The 17118-nt window shown below is 43.3% G+C and overlaps 2 protein-coding genes across 4 annotated transcripts; one reads left to right on the top strand and one right to left on the bottom strand.

The window, feature by feature from the left end:
* The first annotated feature begins 291 nt into the window (after positions 1–291).
* On the top strand, positions 292–4257 carry LOC108030799 (uncharacterized). The gene is made up of 2 exons (XM_017103881.3): positions 292–489; positions 553–4257. The coding sequence occupies exons 1-2, from the start codon at positions 404–406 to the stop codon at positions 4079–4081; spliced, it is 3615 nt and encodes a 1204-aa protein (XP_016959370.2). The 5' UTR covers positions 292–403; the 3' UTR covers positions 4082–4257.
* Positions 4258–4420: 163 nt separating this feature from the next.
* Positions 4421–16411, bottom strand: LOC108030800 (mitogen-activated protein kinase kinase kinase 13-A). Of its 3 annotated transcripts, none has more exons than XM_017103882.2 (8): positions 16216–16411; positions 15093–15320; positions 9716–10204; positions 9069–9260; positions 8353–9006; positions 8140–8290; positions 6034–6935; positions 4421–5974 (listed from the first exon to the last, which is right to left on the bottom strand). In XM_017103882.2, the coding sequence occupies exons 2-8, from the start codon at positions 15248–15250 to the stop codon at positions 5578–5580; spliced, it is 2943 nt and encodes a 980-aa protein (XP_016959371.2). In that variant the 5' UTR covers positions 15251–15320; positions 16216–16411; the 3' UTR covers positions 4421–5577. The 3 variants fall into 3 exon arrangements, with proteins under 3 accessions (XP_016959371.2, XP_043951219.2, XP_016959372.2); XM_044095284.2 differs by having other exon boundaries at positions 16275–16411; XM_017103883.3 differs by lacking the exons at positions 15093–15320; positions 16216–16411 and adding an exon at positions 12674–13468.
* Positions 16412–17118: the final 707 nt, after the last annotated feature.

Raw genomic sequence — 17118 nt, 5'->3', positions numbered from 1 at the left:
TAAGTAGGCTGTTAGAGTACATCCTCGATGAAAAGCGATTTCTTAAGAATTTAGCAATTCATATTCATGTTTGTGATTACCAAAATATAACTCTTCAAGAAGATATCTTAAGAAATAGCGGTCAATAGTCAATATTTATATTTGAATCTATTTAAAGGGTACATTGTATGGTTTAAGATATAAATTTTTAAATTCTTTATTTTGGTCGCACGTCTTCAAAATAGAAGCTCAACTTTATACAAATTTTAACCACAATATTGTACCACAAATTACAATGTTGTTTTGTTTTTGATTACAAAAGTATCAATTCTTCCTATCTAAAATACTCAGCTAAATTTTAAGTAGAACAAAAACTAAAAAAGGAAAATTTGTTGTGAAAAATTGGAGCTCCAGACATTTGAACATGCCGATCAGCCGACAGGATCTGCGCCGTTTGGCCAGCACTCCGAGCTGTGGTCCTCGATTAACCAAAAGCCAGACAAGCAACACGTGGGGAGAGCTCCCAAACTGGGCCGTATTCAAATAATAATCCTTTTTCCCGATTATTCATAGGTACATCAGCTATACTGACATGGGTCTGGGCAGCAAGTTCTGCAGCGGAGGATCTTTCAGGGGGGGACCCAGCTGCGATCACTGGAAGTTCTGCGAGAAGGTGCCTAATCGCTCGGAAGTGGAGGCCGACTCCTTAGGCAGTCCCGTTGGCCTGGTCTGCTCGAACGCCACCTTGAAAAATCCCTGCGGGAGTTCTCCGATGCAGCAAGAGGCGAATGTCGTCAATTTCGCCACCTACCTGAAGGCTTTTGCCTTGATTTATGTACTACCGGAGGTGGATTGGACGGCAGAGAAGATCGACATGCTGCTAGAGGAGGGTACTGATTTATTTCGAGCCAGCTCCGAGGTGGATCAGGGGAAGGACGACCAGGAGGAACACAAGCTGCTCGAGCCGGAGATCTACACTAACGAGGAGAAGCGGATAAAGAGGAATTTTAATCTTGAGGGGCACACCTTTACGTTGGCATTGGAACCCCGGTATCAGGGGGCAGGATCGAAGCCCTTGGAAGAGCAGCCCCCGCATACCATTGATAACTTAAGGCCCGTTCTCCTCAATTTCTTCAAGTCCAGCCGCTACTGTCTCCTGCTCACCCGAGTTGGTCACCTGCTCGTCTGGCGGCGCAGAAAGGTGTTCTTTGTCCTGGACGTGAAGGGCAGAAGGATAGAAGACCTTGAGACCGTCCAGGACAACGGGGTGGCCATGCTGGTGTGCCTAAAAACCATAGACAATGTGGTCCATCTGGCCAGCAACTTGAGTGGCATTTCGCCCCAAGACGAGTTCACCATTCGGGAACTGGTGGTTGTGCGTTTGGAGACCCCAGATGGACGCATCTATATGCGCGACACCAGCCACCGATCCATCGAATTTAGGGTGGTAAACAAGAGCTATGCCTACCTGAAGGCCACTCTGCACCTCTCGCTAAACGAACATGATCCGGTCAGAAATCGTAGCAGCCTGATGGTGGCCGTGGGCTCAATCCTTGCCAGCAAAATCGATCACCCGGCCAACTGGGACACCAACATGCTGGATCGTTTAATCTGCTACGGAGTGGAGCTTTGTCGGAACTGCTGGTCGGATTGCTTGAGGGATCGGCGACCCATTGACTTGGACACCTTTCCCACGCAACTGCGGATGGGCCAGTATGTACTCGAGCTGAAGCTGATCCCAAATGTGAGAGCAGGCCACTGGAAGTGTGGCGTCCGCATCATCGGTACGGACTTTGAAGCTCACGTCTCAGAGGCTCTCAAGGAGTTCGGGAACGTGGTGTTCCAGATCAACAACCAGATGTACGCCATCTGGGTCAAGGACGAATTCTACTACCTGCTCGATCCCTACCGCCACACGATCGTGGGCACCCATGTGGCGGAGGACAAGGGAGAGGGCGCCAAGTGGGCCACGGTGCGCATGTTCCGCGACCAGCTGACCATGCTCAGCGTGTTCCATCAGATGCTGAAGGAGTCCAACCGGCAGTCGGCCTACTATCTGCATGTGGTGCGTATCCGAAACCTCGCCGAGTGTCCCGAAGGATACGCCTTGGTTCCGTTGTCCGAGGACGTGGGCAATGCCGACGTGAAGTCCCTAAACGAACCCATCCTGTTTAATGAGCAGCAAGGGGTAAGAGTCTGCGACAAGTCCCTGGCCGATATTAGCGACTACGAGGAGGATGTTATCAGTCGCATAGGGGATAAATTCGAGCTTGAGAAATTTGGTTTCATGGATGAACGTCAGGATGCAGGCGCAGAGTGTGAAATGTGCGAGGAGTGTGAATTCCAGACCGAGTGTCGTCCTAGGCCCTGCAAAAACAACAGACCTAGCGCATGTGCAAGATCCAGGAACATGTCTGATAGAGGAAACCAGGGAAAAATTGAAAAGAAAACCTCCAGGAGAAGCGTGCAACTTGCCACGACTTCGCCAATTAGGGGACAACTTGTAAAATCCTATAGGCAGACAGGCGGGAGGTCTTCTAATCAATCGCCGGCAAAGTCTTCTGTGCGTTTCACATCTAAAGATGTAACAACTCCTGGAAGGATGAAAACTTTCAGGCAAACTGGCGGCACAGGCTTGACCTGTCATTCCGCCAAGTCCCCTGAGCGTGCCAGATTTAAAGAAGGTTTAACGCCTGGCAGGATTATGAAAAATAATATAACAGCGCCTAGGCAAACGTGCAACAGGGATTCAAGTCCTTCTCCCGAAAGGTTCCGCAAAATATCCACGATGCCAGAAGTCTTATCTCCTGGTAAAACTCTAAAAAAGAGTATAAAAACCAGGAAAATTGGTGGCAGGTCTTCCAACCATTCTCCGACCAAGTCCCCTTCCAGGTCTCAAGATGGGTCATCTTCCATAAAGATTATAAAAGAGATCTCCAGGCAAACTGGTGGCATGTCTTCGCCCATTACAAAAACCTCTAGAAAAACCGGCGCAACGACTACCGCAATGTGTTCCGCACACTCCAGATCTAGAGAAGGGTCTTCTCCTGGAAGGATCATGAAAAAAAATATAAAGAGCCCCAGGGAAAGTGGCGGCAGGTCTTTTAACCATCCTCCCTCCTGCTCTCCAGTATGCGAGTCGAGACACGGGTCCCCTCCTCGCAAGACTGTTCTTAGACGGTCTTCAAAGGGAAACCCTTCAAATGGGGGAGGTTACAAAGTGCCTAATGCCAAAGCACCAATTACTTCCGATGCTGCCTCCAAACTATTACTTCCTCACAGTGCAATCAGTAAAAGTCCCTATACCAATCCTGTGGTTCCGAATAGATCCAACGATACAGAAACAGCCACAAATGCCCGAACTCCCCACAAAGCCGAAATGCTCCAAGGAGAGGAACCCAGAGAACGGGCCACTTACAATGAATCGGCGAAGATGGTGTTAGCTCAAACCCACATGCTCAAGCAATCCCTAGACAAATCCAATGATCTTGGCGTGGTTCCTGTGGCCAACGCCCACCTAAACACACCCGCTGTCTCAGATTTTGTCCGCCAATTGGACCAAATGAAGACAACTTCCCTTCCGGCGTCAGCTCTTCAAATAGCTGAGGAGCCCCACGAACCTCCTGAAGAGTGCTGTTGTGGTGGTGCAGACAATGCCACGGAGAGAACCGAACTCCAAACCTCGCTGCCCAAGTACCCCGGCTTTAACCGGGTGCCCCAGCTCCTGGCCGTCGCTGGATCCGAGAGTGGAACCATGGAGAGCCTTAACCGGGTGCTGGGCTCCGCTTTCAAGGTGGCCAACCGGGTGCTCACAATGACGCCGTGGGGCAACTACGTGGTCTTCAGGCACCACCCCAACTACAGGTCGGAGTCGGATTCGGCGGCGTCGTGGTTCTACTTGTTCGATGGCTGCACCTGCGATATTGATCGCTTTCGGCACTTGGACCTCTCCACGGGCACAGCCGGCTTGATCGCCTTCCGCAAGCAGTCGGAGGTGGTGTGCCACATTATCGATTCGCGGGAGGAGAAGGCCCTTAATACGCTGCGCAACCAGCTGGAAGATCCTCCCCATAAAAGGATGCAAAAGCTCTTGGTTCGTTGAAGCTAGGAATGATCTTTTTCAAAGTTTACTTAGCCATACAAATACAATTTTTAGTGAGCTAAACTTCCTACGTAATCGCTTATCAACTGGTGGAATTTTACGTTCAAATTAACATTCAACTAATTTTTTAGGATTATAAATAAAATATTGGAAATTACTAGTTGAACAGGCAAGAATCAGCACGTTTTGCCGCTTTCTGGTTGGAGAGATCCTATTTTTCAAAAAGGTTGCTTCATAGATGGTATCAACCTTATATGGTATGCGGCTATTTTTCATGTTTTCTTGTAAAAGAAAGTTGCTAAGATGCTTACAATAACTGTGTCCGAAATAAAAAGACAATTCTAGGGTTTTCAGCGTTCTTAAATATTTGTATTTTATTATTATGTCTAATTCGTATGAGTCGTTAAAATTAAACTTAATATGGAGTACTTTTACATAATGTAGAGAAAAGTCGCACTCGAAGAAACGACACATCTTACGAAGCTAAACATCCAACTAGTGTGTAAATATATAGAATATATATGTATATATATTGAGTGTATATAGAATTATATTAATATGTAATTCGTTTAGCAGCAGATGAACGATTTCCAGAAGGGCGAAACGTACTTTACCAAATATATAGTTATTTGTTCCGTAAGTTGTCTATAACGTCTAGAAAGCGCTCATGCCCACGTCATAGCCGCGGTTAGATCTACAAGTTTATATTAGTTGCTCCAAACCATATTTCCATTTCATTTATGTTTTTGTGTTTGCGTTAAGGCACTGAAGCTTGGAATTTTGTGCATATAGAAAGAAGGATTTCGATTTACCGAATGCCTAGTTCCCAGAATAATTGGGAACTTGTATTCGAAAGCGACTACCAAATTATATGGACAATGCGCATTTTAAAAAACACTTCCCTACCAAGGTCTTAGCAAATTTTTGTTTTATAAAAAATATCCCTGACTATTTTCTCTTCCCTTTCATTACTATTTAATGCCTGAGGCCAATTCTGTTACTTTGTTGCTTTGTAGTTCGTTTTTGTGAGGGGCTTTGTTTTGTTTGTGGTTCAAGCTCTTATTATCGAAACAAAAATGATACTTAGTGGCTTAAACTACATATACATTAGGACATTTTTTAAAGTATATTACAAAGGCAGCTCTCTAAGGACAAGAATAATGGTTGTATTAACTAAGTCTAATGGAAATTATATTCAGCAAAACAGGAAATGCATGTGATACGAGTACGACACGAATAAAGATTGCCCCTAACCCAAAAGGCTCTGTCTATCTGAAATCCTCCAAAACGGTCAACGCTTGGAGGCGGTCTTAGGCTTACACGAGTACATGTAAATTGGAGGAGTTATAGATTTGGACATGAACATAGATAATACCATACAATTTAGGGCGATTTCTCGTTGAGTATATAAGAGATAGTGTTTGCTGGGTAACGTGGACAAGTCTAGCTTCGGGTTTTGCTTAGGAGTTCTTATTTAGGCTAGATATCGTACTAGGTTAGACCATATTGACGGCGCCATCAGCCTCGAAAGTAGGTATGGATATAATATCGCTGCTACGCACGGCGCCCATCGGCAAAGCTTGGCCCTCAACCGTGGCTTTCGGCACTCGATTTCCCTGCTCGTCATCGCTGGAATCACTTGAATCGTCTTCGGGCTCGCTGTAGCTGTTGGTTGAGGTGGATGTGGCCTGGGTTTTTTTCATGTCCGCCATGTCCGCGTTGCTCTCCAACGTCGAGTGCTGACTGGAGGGCGAGTGACTGTACTCCGATGTGTTTTCCTCCTCGTCGGAGACTATGACAACATTGCGCTTGTGAATAGCAATCTTCTGGGAGAGTGGAGCCTTGTAGCTGCGGCGAGGTCGCATACCACGAGCAATGGGCAGGCGGCCAAAGCTGGAATGGGAGACAACTTCCATTACATCCAACCTATTATGCAAATCTACTGAACTCACCTCCTTCTCCTCAGGGCGTACTTGCAGTCTGTGGTTTCACCCTCCTCATCCGACCAGCTGTCCTGCTCGTGGGACTCTCCGTTGGCATTGCTTATGGAGCTGCCGTTGGGATTATCCCCCAGTGGTTGCTTGCGCCGCTTGCTGTGCGTGCTACTGCACCGGCTCAAGCACGGACTGTTGCCGCTCTCCAGCAGTTCCACGGGCGAGGCTCCTCCTCCATTACCATTCTCGGTGTTGCAGTTGGAGTTCGTGTTTGACTGAATGGACAGGCGGTTCTCGTTGATGAATTCGATGACTTTGCGGCCCAGGCGCTCCAGGTTTTCGTTGTCGCTGCAGCACTCGGTTATATCCAGTCGCTCGTTGCTGTTCATGACATCGTCGATTAGCTGATCAGGACTAGAACAAGCATCCTGGTAAGTCAGCTCGCTGGTGCTCAGCGAGTTGCCGTTCGACGGACTGGCGGGGTTCAGGGCTCCGGCGGCGGATGATGTGCTTCCGCTTCGAGCCCTTGCCTGAGCTTGAGCAATCTTCTGCACCCTCTGCAGTTGCAGCGGCAGTTGGCGATGGTTCGGAGCTGGAACATCGATGGGCTGAGATCGGGGCGCTTCTGCGCTGGGGCTAATGTCCGTTTCACTGACATCCATGGCGTCCGTTTGTGTTTGCCGCTCCACCAGCTGCACCTTTCGGTTCTCCGGCTCGCTCTGGTAGCGGCGATCTCGCGTCGGACTGTATTTGGGTGGGGCGCCAAAGGACCCGGAGCCATTGCGTCGATGCCGGAAGTTCTTCTTGTTTTTGTTCGGCATTGTGCCACCCATGCCGCTGCCCGGGATGATGTTGGCCAGATACGATTTGGGCTGGCAATTGCTGTCCAATTGCGCATAGAGCGTGCACTTCACAGGGGACTGGCAAAAAAGAAGATAAGAGTTTAAACCATATTCGTAACTTTTAATGCGCAAAAATTATGAGTAACGAGTAATGATTATGACATTAATTTAAACAAACTTTTAATTAAAAACAAGAAAGGAAGTTAACTTCGGTAAGACGAAGTTTATATACCCTTGCAGTTGTAAAAAATAATCAATAATTTTATTAAATTGAATTCGAAATTCTTAAAAATATAAAAATGGATATTCCCAATATTATAAGATAATATGTCAAAAAGCCCCAAAGCTATAATTTGTTTCACATTATTTCCCACCAATTATCCGATCGTTCCTATGAACCCAGCTATATGATATAGTAGTCCGATTTTAATAAAATTTAATTCGAAATTCAGAACTAATTATAAAATGTTATTTTTAAGCTGATAAAGTTCTATGTTAAAAAACACCAAAGATATAATTTTCATTTCATGTTTTCCGACTAATTTTCTTATCGTTCCTATGGCAACTATATGATATAGTCTTCCGATTTTGATAAAATTTTATTTTAAATTCAAAACCAAATAAAAAATGTTATTTCCAAGCGTAGGAGGTTATTAGATAAAAAACACCGAAGATGTAATTTTTAAATATTATTTTACCACTAACTTTCCGATTGTTCCTATGGGAGCAATATGATATAGTCTTCCGATTTTGATAAAATTTTATTCGAAATTCAAAACCCAATAAAAAATGTTATTTCCAAGCGTAGAAGGTTATATGTTAAAAAACACCGAAGGTATAATTTTTCAATATTATTTTATATATAATATATATAGAATATATATACTTTATGGGGTCGGAAACGTCTCCTACCCTCTGCAAGGGTATAAAAAGGTACAATGACCCCTAAAAATACGTTAAGCTACATTTTAAAACCTTATATCTAAAACAACCAAAACGTTAAATTTACTGAATACATGCCGGTTTAAAAAATTGAAAAGTTTGAATCGCAAAAATTATATCTTTGCCATCCGATGAAAGTACACTGTCAGATGTCAAACAGCATGTTGCACTGTGTTTTGTATGTTTATAGGAAGCGAATGAATGAGAGTCTCGTACATCTAATAAAAAGCGTATGTTGATTTTGACTAAAGTATATATTGCAGATAAGCTTTATGTGTTTTTCTTGGGAAGTGCAGCAGTCGAAAGCAATATACTCGGTTTTATAGTTTGTATTTTATACCTCCGGTGTGGTCTCTGGATCGGGAGTGGTTGATTGTTGCTGAATGGCCGGTGCAGCGTTCAGTCGTCGGCGGTAGTGCTTCATTTTTCTGAGTGTATTCCCCAGATGTCTCGTCGGTTTGTAGCCACTGCCAGGGAGCTTCCGTTCACGCCTGAGTAACATTTTAAAAGGTTGTTAAATAAAACATTTTAAGGGGCAAACTGCTGCTCTTACTCTGCGATTTCCTTCTCCTTCTCCTGCAACTGGGACATGCACTCGCTGAGCTCGAAGAACAGCTGGTTAGTCTTCTGCAGCTTCTCCTCGTACACCATTCGGATGTCCTGGGCATGTCGCCACTCCGCCGTGCGCCGCTTAATCAGATCCTGCTCGTACTTGTGTATACTGGTGCCGTTTTGGGTAATCTCCTTCAGGTGTGATCTGACCTCCTCCTTCCAAGACTTTTGGGTCTCGAAATATTGCTTCTCGGTTTTTCGAAGGAGTTCCGGGCCGGCGATGTCCAGGTGCGAGAGGATCTGTCGGAACGAAGGGCGGTTGCGAGGCTTGCTCTTCCAACAGAGCTTGACGAGCAGCTTGAATCCCTCCGGACAGGTGCTGGGAACCAACAGCTTGAGCGAGTTGTTGCCTACGCCCCAGATAATGGCCGACGAGTCGACATCCTTGTAGGGTATTTCGCAGGTAAGCATCTCCCAGAGCACCACGCCGTAAGACCAGATGTCCACCTTCTCCGAGCACGGCTCATTCCGGATCACCTCCGGTGCCATCCAGGCTACTGTTCCGGCAAAGCTCATCTTGGTGCTGATCTCGTTGAACTCCCGACTCGTTCCAAAGTCGCTGATCTTCACCTCCTCATTTGTACTTATCAGTATGCTGGTTGTTTAATAATTATACCAATTAATGCTGTGTTTTTTGCCGATGTTTTTATGACTTACTTAGGGCTTTTCAGATCCCTGTGGATGATCTTGTGGGAATGCAGATACTGCATGCCCAGGGCAATTTGCTTGGACCAAGAGACCAAGCGGGACGGTAACATGACTTGCTCCTCCTTCAATATATTCTGCAGTGGTCCATATGGACAGAACTCCATGATGATGCAGAACACCGGCGATTGCGTACACACTCCTCTGCAAAGAAAAGCAATATTTAGATGGAATTTTTGGTAAAGCGATATCTGTTAGTAAATATTCCTTACTCCAAAAAATCCAAGCACAAGCTTTGGATATTTTTTGGGCCGCGTATTAAAAAAAAACATTTACTTGATAAGACCGTTTTTTAGAATTTATTTTGTCAACAAAATGTTTCTTCCGCTGGATTACTTAAGCAGTCCTGGTTTTAAATAAGTAGCTTTGTTTTACTTCATATGTTTTTTGTTTTCCGACACATTTGCCAATGCCAAGAACGGGATAATTATATTAATAATTTGGCAAAAATGTTAAACAAGTACTTTTGAACAAACTAAACTTAAATTGTTTTGTTTGAAAAATCAATTTTTGGTTAGGTAAATATTTGTTGTTCAAGTTTTTTTCCACGCTTCATTTCTACTCTCAGTACAAAAAAAAAAATGATCTGCCATACTCACTTGAACTTAATAATATTCTCATGATCGAGCTTCCTTAGATGTTTGATGTCCGTTTCCTTGAGTTCCTTCACCTTCTTGACAGCCACAATCTCGTTTTTTAGCTTGCCACTGAAGACGGCTCCCTGGGCTCCGCTTCCGAGCCACTCCAAGTCCGTGATGGACTCGAAGGGAATCTGCCAGTCCTCGCTCCGCTGACTCTTCACCTCGATCACTCCCGACTTCCCGATAAACGAGAGCACGGGCTTCATGCACCCCAGGAGTCCGTACATCCAGCCGATGGGCTTGTCCGGATGCCCAAAGGCCGCCGCCGCTCCTCCCACGTGAGGTGGCCAGCGCTGTTGGCACGTGTTCTCCGCACTGCTGTCCGTGATCTCCGCATAGTTGTTGTGATGCTGCAGCCGGGGCGAGGAGTCCAGATCGGGGGACTTGAAAGGCAGGTCTGTGGCGGAGAGGCCTAGGTGACCGAACTCATCTTGCAGGCAAGCCATGCTGCGAAGAAATAAAAATATATTGTTGATTAATAGAAATTAATGTTAGTCTGGGTAATAATTCATGGTCACATGAAATTAAACGGCATTTCAAGTAACCAAAGTAAACAAGTTACTTAGTAACCAAACTTCATTTAAAGCTTTCTTTTCTTCCTCGAAAGGCAAACAAAGATTTCTTTATTTTTTTATAAAGCTAAATTATATCTATTACAACATTCCTAAAGCTAAAGGCTCTCAAAATTGGATAAGAAGTATCTTTATCATTCATAAGTCCTCTTCTGGATTATACAAGTGTTAGTAGACTCTATAACTAAAATAATAGCGAAATTTAAATATAATGGTTTAAATTCGGTTTTGTTTCGGTCTGCCTCCAAATATTTTTTGGCCATTTCGCCTGAAACATTTCTTTTCGGCAACTTTGGGGTAAATTATCCATGAGTATACTTTTATTTGTGTCAGTATTACATAACTGCATAAAATATTACTCCTAAAATAATTTTGTTTATATTTTAAAATTATACAACCCCTGAGATATGTTTTTTTGTTGATTCGTTTTATTTTGCATATCATGGCAATACGGTAACCCTCATTCATTTAAAATAACAAACCAAAAACTGTCTTATACATTTTGTTTGCTGTGTAACTATGGAAAATTACGCATTTCATTAAAAGAATAGGGTAAGTCTTTCACAAATTGCGTGGGAGAAGTTTGCCTTTCCTCATTTCTAAAGAAACCTTAAATACAAACTTTGAAGTCTCCACATCTTATCAATCAATTATAAATATTGGTTGGCGCCTTTATAATCAACTAAACTGATTTGTCAGGCTCTCTCTATCATTAAAAAATGTTGCTATAAATATGATTATTACGCATAACTTTAAAAGGTATTTTCCTATCGAAATACATACGTAAGTGATATTAAAATCGACCTACACCCAGCATCAACAACCGTAAGAGAACGTCGCAAAAGCCATAGTTTATTGCTAGTAAATCGTTCTATGATAATCAAAGTGCTTTTCGCGATTTCTATGTTTACACACGCCTTAATAATCATTTTTAGTGCTGACACAGTGAACGGGCACAAAAAGCGAACATTGATAAAAAAAACAAGCCCGTTCAAATAAATATTAGAGAGTGGATCGCTCGAATTTCAGTTCTTCGCGTACCCATACAGGCGAGAAAGCCTTCCTGTTGGAATTCGTGTTTGCTTTTCGTCCGATAAGATAAACAAACACAGGACAATGGGCGTGGGGAGAGGTGGAGTGCACATGTGGCAGCAGGTGAAAAACATTTATCATTTATCACAGCCAGAATGGCCGTAGAAACCGCAACAACTCCGGGTAGAAAGTCTGCTAGGCGAAATCACCTGCTGCTCACTTACACTCATGCGCCTACGCTTACGTATAGAGCCATCTACCGCTACTTAAGATTCCGTTTGCTTAGTATTCATATTAGAGATGATAGCTTGAGTTAACCCCTCACCCAATTTGATAAAGTTAATACGAAAGTGTTAAAAAGAACTGAGGCATTCCGGTTATAGAAAACAATAAAACGTTTCCTAGTTTTGACTAATTTCGGTTATTCCGTTGTCCGTTTAATTCTTATAATCATATATTTAAGATACATAATATAATAATATAATATAATAATATGCATAATATAAAAATGTACATTTGAATACCAAAAAAATTCCATCAATGTAGCTGCAACAGTAGATTCATAAGACCGGGAACCGTTCATAAGAGTTACTTGTGACATTTTTGTTTAAAAACCTTGTGCGAATTTTGATTTTGAACGTGAAAAATAACATGCTTTATGGCCTACACATAGTATTAAACAAAGCCATATTAAATTAAAATATTTTAGCTTAAATGTACACTAAAAATTAGAATTCATTTTAATAGAAATAAGTTAAGACAAAAAAGGTCCAATATTTTAACTTTTTTGATGGACCTCTTAAGATGAATCTTAAGGATTTTGGTCAGAGTATGTTTATTATTAAGTCCCTATTTCTGACTGCCAGTGATCTTGATAAATAAAGCGAATCGTGCGGATTCCACCGGGTTGATCCTGCCTTTTTCGAGTCACGATGTCGAGATCACCACCTCCACCTGTTGGTCATCGCTCACACGAACACACACGCACTGGTACCGTTCTTTGCTGATTTTTTGACAACAATATAGCCGTGCCGCTCGCACCCTGTTAGCAGCAGCCGTGCAAATGTCAAAAACCTTTCGTTTATTTATGAATTTGTGAAGAAGCATTAAACGCCGCCGCTAAAAATTAATTTGCGAGCTGCCGGCCAAGCACGTTTTGACCTTTGGCGTGCGGTTCATAGAACGCGGATGTTTGGCGGCGTCTTCCCATTTCTCATTTCTCATTCCGCAGAGGTCAGCGGTGAATCTGTGGGATTCTGTGACTCAGTGCATCTTGAGATACTTTCGGTACTTTGAGGTATGTGTATTTTACCTTTTTTCTTTGGTGATGATCGGGTCGGGCGGCTCATTGTGACTGAAGAACGGTATGGTGTAGACCATGGTTTATTTGTCCCTCTTTTGTTTGCTTTCGTAATTAGTTGTCGCGCACTAAGAATTTCATTCATTCATGCGACGCGACTGCATTGATGCAAATTTTTACGCTCGCCTTTCGGTCGACAGTTTTCTTTATTTTTGTTTACGCACCGAGCCAACAACAAAAGTTGGCTAACTTTTGATTTTAAGTTCGTGCCAAGCACCAGCAGCCACCAATAAAAAACGAGCAACAACAACCAGCGCTTTTTGTCGTCCGATGTGTGTATTATAAAAAAATGACGTCAAGGTGAGTTGGTATGCTTTTTGTTGTCAATTACAAGAAAAAGAGACGAGGGAAGCGCGTAACACTTTCGTTGGCGGTTTTTAACAGTGTTGGTTGCTGTCTGGGGAAAAAGTGTAATGATTTCACGTATTTCGCCACTGCGTCACTGCAACACACAGACAGGCCTGCAAACTGATTTGGCGATAAGCCGTGTTTTGTTCTTGCTGTGCCACAACCACGAGCGCACTTTAAGGCAGGCTCGCGAATTCCACGCGCGAAGAGCGACCGTCAGATACGATTGATTTTCGCCAACTAAACCGCGACTCGCGAGCGGGAGCATAGCGGTAAAGCTCCCCATTATCACTATCAGCGCAGCTTTCGCACTCGGATGGCGCTCTCTCCGCTCGCCCGCTCCCACTCGCTCTCCCTCCGCTGTTATCACGGGGCATTGTTGTCAGACTGACCGCATTCCCCCGCGCCTGCATCCGGCGGTCTGCCGTGCGCGGGCTTCCCAAGCCAGGCTGTCCTCTGGTCACACTCAAAACCAGTCTCCAAGGCGGGACCACATGATCATGCGCGCACACACACTCCGACAGGTGAGCGAGCGACTAGGAAGTTTCTCAGCTGCGCCCCCCGCAATGTCGTATCCCCATCCCGCGTACAGTGGACACCGCCTATGGGAAAGACCCCAGGCAGCAAGAATGGTTTGTCGGTTGGAACTAGCAAGTATACTGTTTCGATAAGACGTCTCTATTTTAGGAACAGAAATACATGAAAGTTATAGCAAATTACATACAATTTTAGGGTTTTTATCTTTCAATGTGCAGATCTACGGATGCGCCACAAACCTGAATTTATGCTAGAGTTAAACAATTTGACAATTTGTTTATATCTGGGTTTTTAAAACTGGTAAATCTGGGAAAAATAAACACATAATATACTATATTAAATATAGACTTTGGAAATAACCGAACCTCGGCACCTAGTTAAATCACAATGTGTGTTTCTTTTTATCAAGCTTTTTGCCTTGCACGTGTTTATAAACGTTTAGCTCGTTGGGCGTTTTTGCTCCGATTTCTAATTGAACTTATTAAAGCCATCCGCTTCCAACTTGAAAACTGACGTTGAGCGTGCGACTCGTACAAAAAAATTTCTGCATGTCTTGTACTTTAGAACTGATTAATACGTAAGGCATCATGTTTTTAATACTTGTAAGTCTGAGAGATACATTTTTCAATATATCTACAACACCTAGTTTAATAAGTACTGCCCTTATATTTTATCATTTCGCTTTGGGCGATTTATTGCTCCGGTTTCAAATTCAACTTACTGAACCCACCCAGTCCCAAATAGGAAACTGTTTCAAGTTGGCGCTCCTGTATCTGACAGATAAGGAGAACGCTTTTTAGAGGTCACTCGATTATGCATTTTTAAGTTAGCTGATCGTTCAACCCGTTCAATACTTACGAGCGTTTTGGTAACTTGAGAACTACATTAAAAGTTGTTTACAGTGTGCCTTGAAGGCCGAATACCCCGCTTAATTAAGCACGATTTTTTGGCGTATTCTCGAAATATTAATTGAAAAGCAAAGTCGAATTTTCCGCACTCAATCACGTATGGGTTTTAAGTTCTCCAATGTTTAGACTTTACATACCTATTATGGAATCTCCTTTTTAAGGAAAATGTCAGCACAAGGAAGATTGCCACTTGGCTTAACTGATCAAGGAGCTTTAGTAACACGACTCAAAAAAATAAAACAAGGAAGAACGCTATAGTCGAGACCTCGACTATCAGATACCCGTTACTTAGTTTAAGAAAACAAAAGGATAATGAAGATGTATAAACAGCAAAGCGATATTTTAGGGCGCCTTCTATACCCTTTCACTCAGAGACGGGTAACGGGTATAATTATTTATTTGTTTATAGCTTACGGCTAAATAAATAGTTCATCCACACAATAACTAAGTGTGCTCTTATAATAATATAAGTACTCTATTAAACCCGATTCTAGAAAGTTTCATCGACAACTAGTTCCCATGTCTTTTCCAAGAAACTAATACCTGAATGCCCTGAATAATTGAAAATAAGTGCTCACCTCCTTCGCAGGTTGTCCGTTTGATCCAGGGAGAGATTCGGACTGCTGCCGTGGTGTCGCCTCCGGCCGTAGAGCTGATGTTGTTGCCGGGATGCGGCAGCGGCGACATTGACCAGATCATCGCGACTCTTGCTCAGACTGTCACTGAACGGCTGCATTGTCCAGGATTGGGTTTCGTATGGTTGTTCCCTTTTCGATCCTTACGACATTCTGGTCAATGCAGGGGTGCTACGTATAGACATCACGGAAATTAATAGGCGGGTTCGTCGGGGATTCCCTCTACAGTCGTTCACACACACACACACACACACATACACTCCTAATCTTTTATCAATGAATGGCGAAAATCAATAAGGGGCGAACGACGTCAAAAGGCGCAGGATATGCGCGAGCGAGATAGCAGTAGCACCCACGCAAAAACCACACACACAAACCAAGGAGGGTCGATAATTGCACATGTCAATTATTCACTTTGCATACCGCGCAAATGTTGTTTTCTTTCACTTTCAAACTGCAGGCCGGGCTATTTTTATGATGCCTTTAAAAGGCGAATTGCACAAAGAATAAGCTCACGTTTGTACACAGAAAAAACAGTTTAAGTCAAATAGATTTTACGATTGAATTTCAAATTCGACTGTCGAAAAATGTCAAGGGGGGAGGAAAATAGGACATTAAATGGATGAACTGCGGTTTTAAAAAACCGGTGTCCGATTGAATTTTTATGTCAAATAAACATAATACTACAAAACATGTAAAAAAAATGAAATTTATAAAATGAGTTTATGAAACAATTTGTAAATAATTCAAACGTAATCAGCTTTTCTCTCTGTGTACGACTCGAGTTCTTCGATGTTCTTTTTTCGTATTTAACTTGGCCAAAGCTAGAACATAACAAAAACAACACACTGAAGCGCTGCCTGAAGCACACTAGCGCACTTTTCGATGTCGCTGTCCTGCTCGCTCCCGCCAAGTCTGTCCTCTCGCTCGCACCAACGGCGGAAGCCTTACAGCGCAGCTTTGTGCTGTTGCGCTGCTTCTTCTTCATCCGCTGCTGCCTTTTGCTCGCTCTTTTGGCCAAGAAAATCAATACAAAAATTCTTGTATTTGCACATTTTTCACGCACTTTGCACACTTTTCCAGCAATTTTCCAGGGGAAATGGCATTGATTGCTTCGATTCCTACTTCGATTTGGTTGTGGGCGAAGAACTTTTAATTGATTTCGGCTTGAAATGGAACAATTAGAGACTGGTTTTCTGGTTGCCTTTGGGTTCCGCAGCGAAACGCGTTTATTCCGACCAACCGTCCGCACCAAAGGTAGATACAAGTCGACTAAAAAGCAGAAAAAAAACTGGCTGCTGGCTTTGGGCCGAAACCAATCCGCTCTCTCGCGGATTTCCTCCCCCGAAACCAGTTTGGAGCGCAGGTTGCACTGCGCATGTGTGCGGCAGAAGAGAGGTGCGCGAGAGAGCCATGGCCAACCACAAAAACAGCACTTGCAAGGCACTCCGCTCTTGTTGTTGTTGCTTCGTTTGCGTCGCCCCTGCTTTTCTTCTTCTTTTGCCCTCCCCTCCCCCAGCAATTGATGTCAACGAAACTGGCTTAAAAGCTATAAAGCTCTGGTCGCAACGTGCACGATCGTGTTCGGTTTTCCAAAACGCTTTTGGCACCTGGCCGCAGAGCTTTTGTGGAGAATGGTAATAAAATGAGAGGCTGATAGTAAAATCAAAACCGAATATCGGCTTTTTAGGTGCCTAATTAATTTGCAATTGCCCACTGTAGTTCATTTTTTATGTCAAATAAGAAAGAAAAAAAAGCCTTTACTTTCACTGACAAATTGTTTTTACAAAAACTGTACATACATAAATGAGTTTCAGAAGTTTTTCCTATAGAAACATACAAATAAGAATGCCTTGAAACATCAACACAAACAACACCCACATATCAGCACTTTCTAACAAAACTCAAGAACAAATCACCAGAATTGACCAAATTATATTTATAAGGCTCCGTCTTGGACACTCAAACA

Source organism: Drosophila biarmipes, chromosome 3L (assembly GCF_025231255.1).
Source record: "Drosophila biarmipes strain raj3 chromosome 3L, RU_DBia_V1.1, whole genome shotgun sequence".
In the NCBI taxonomy this organism is placed as follows: domain Eukaryota; kingdom Metazoa; phylum Arthropoda; class Insecta; order Diptera; family Drosophilidae; genus Drosophila; species Drosophila biarmipes.
This window is presented reverse-complemented; position numbering and strand designations above follow the sequence as displayed.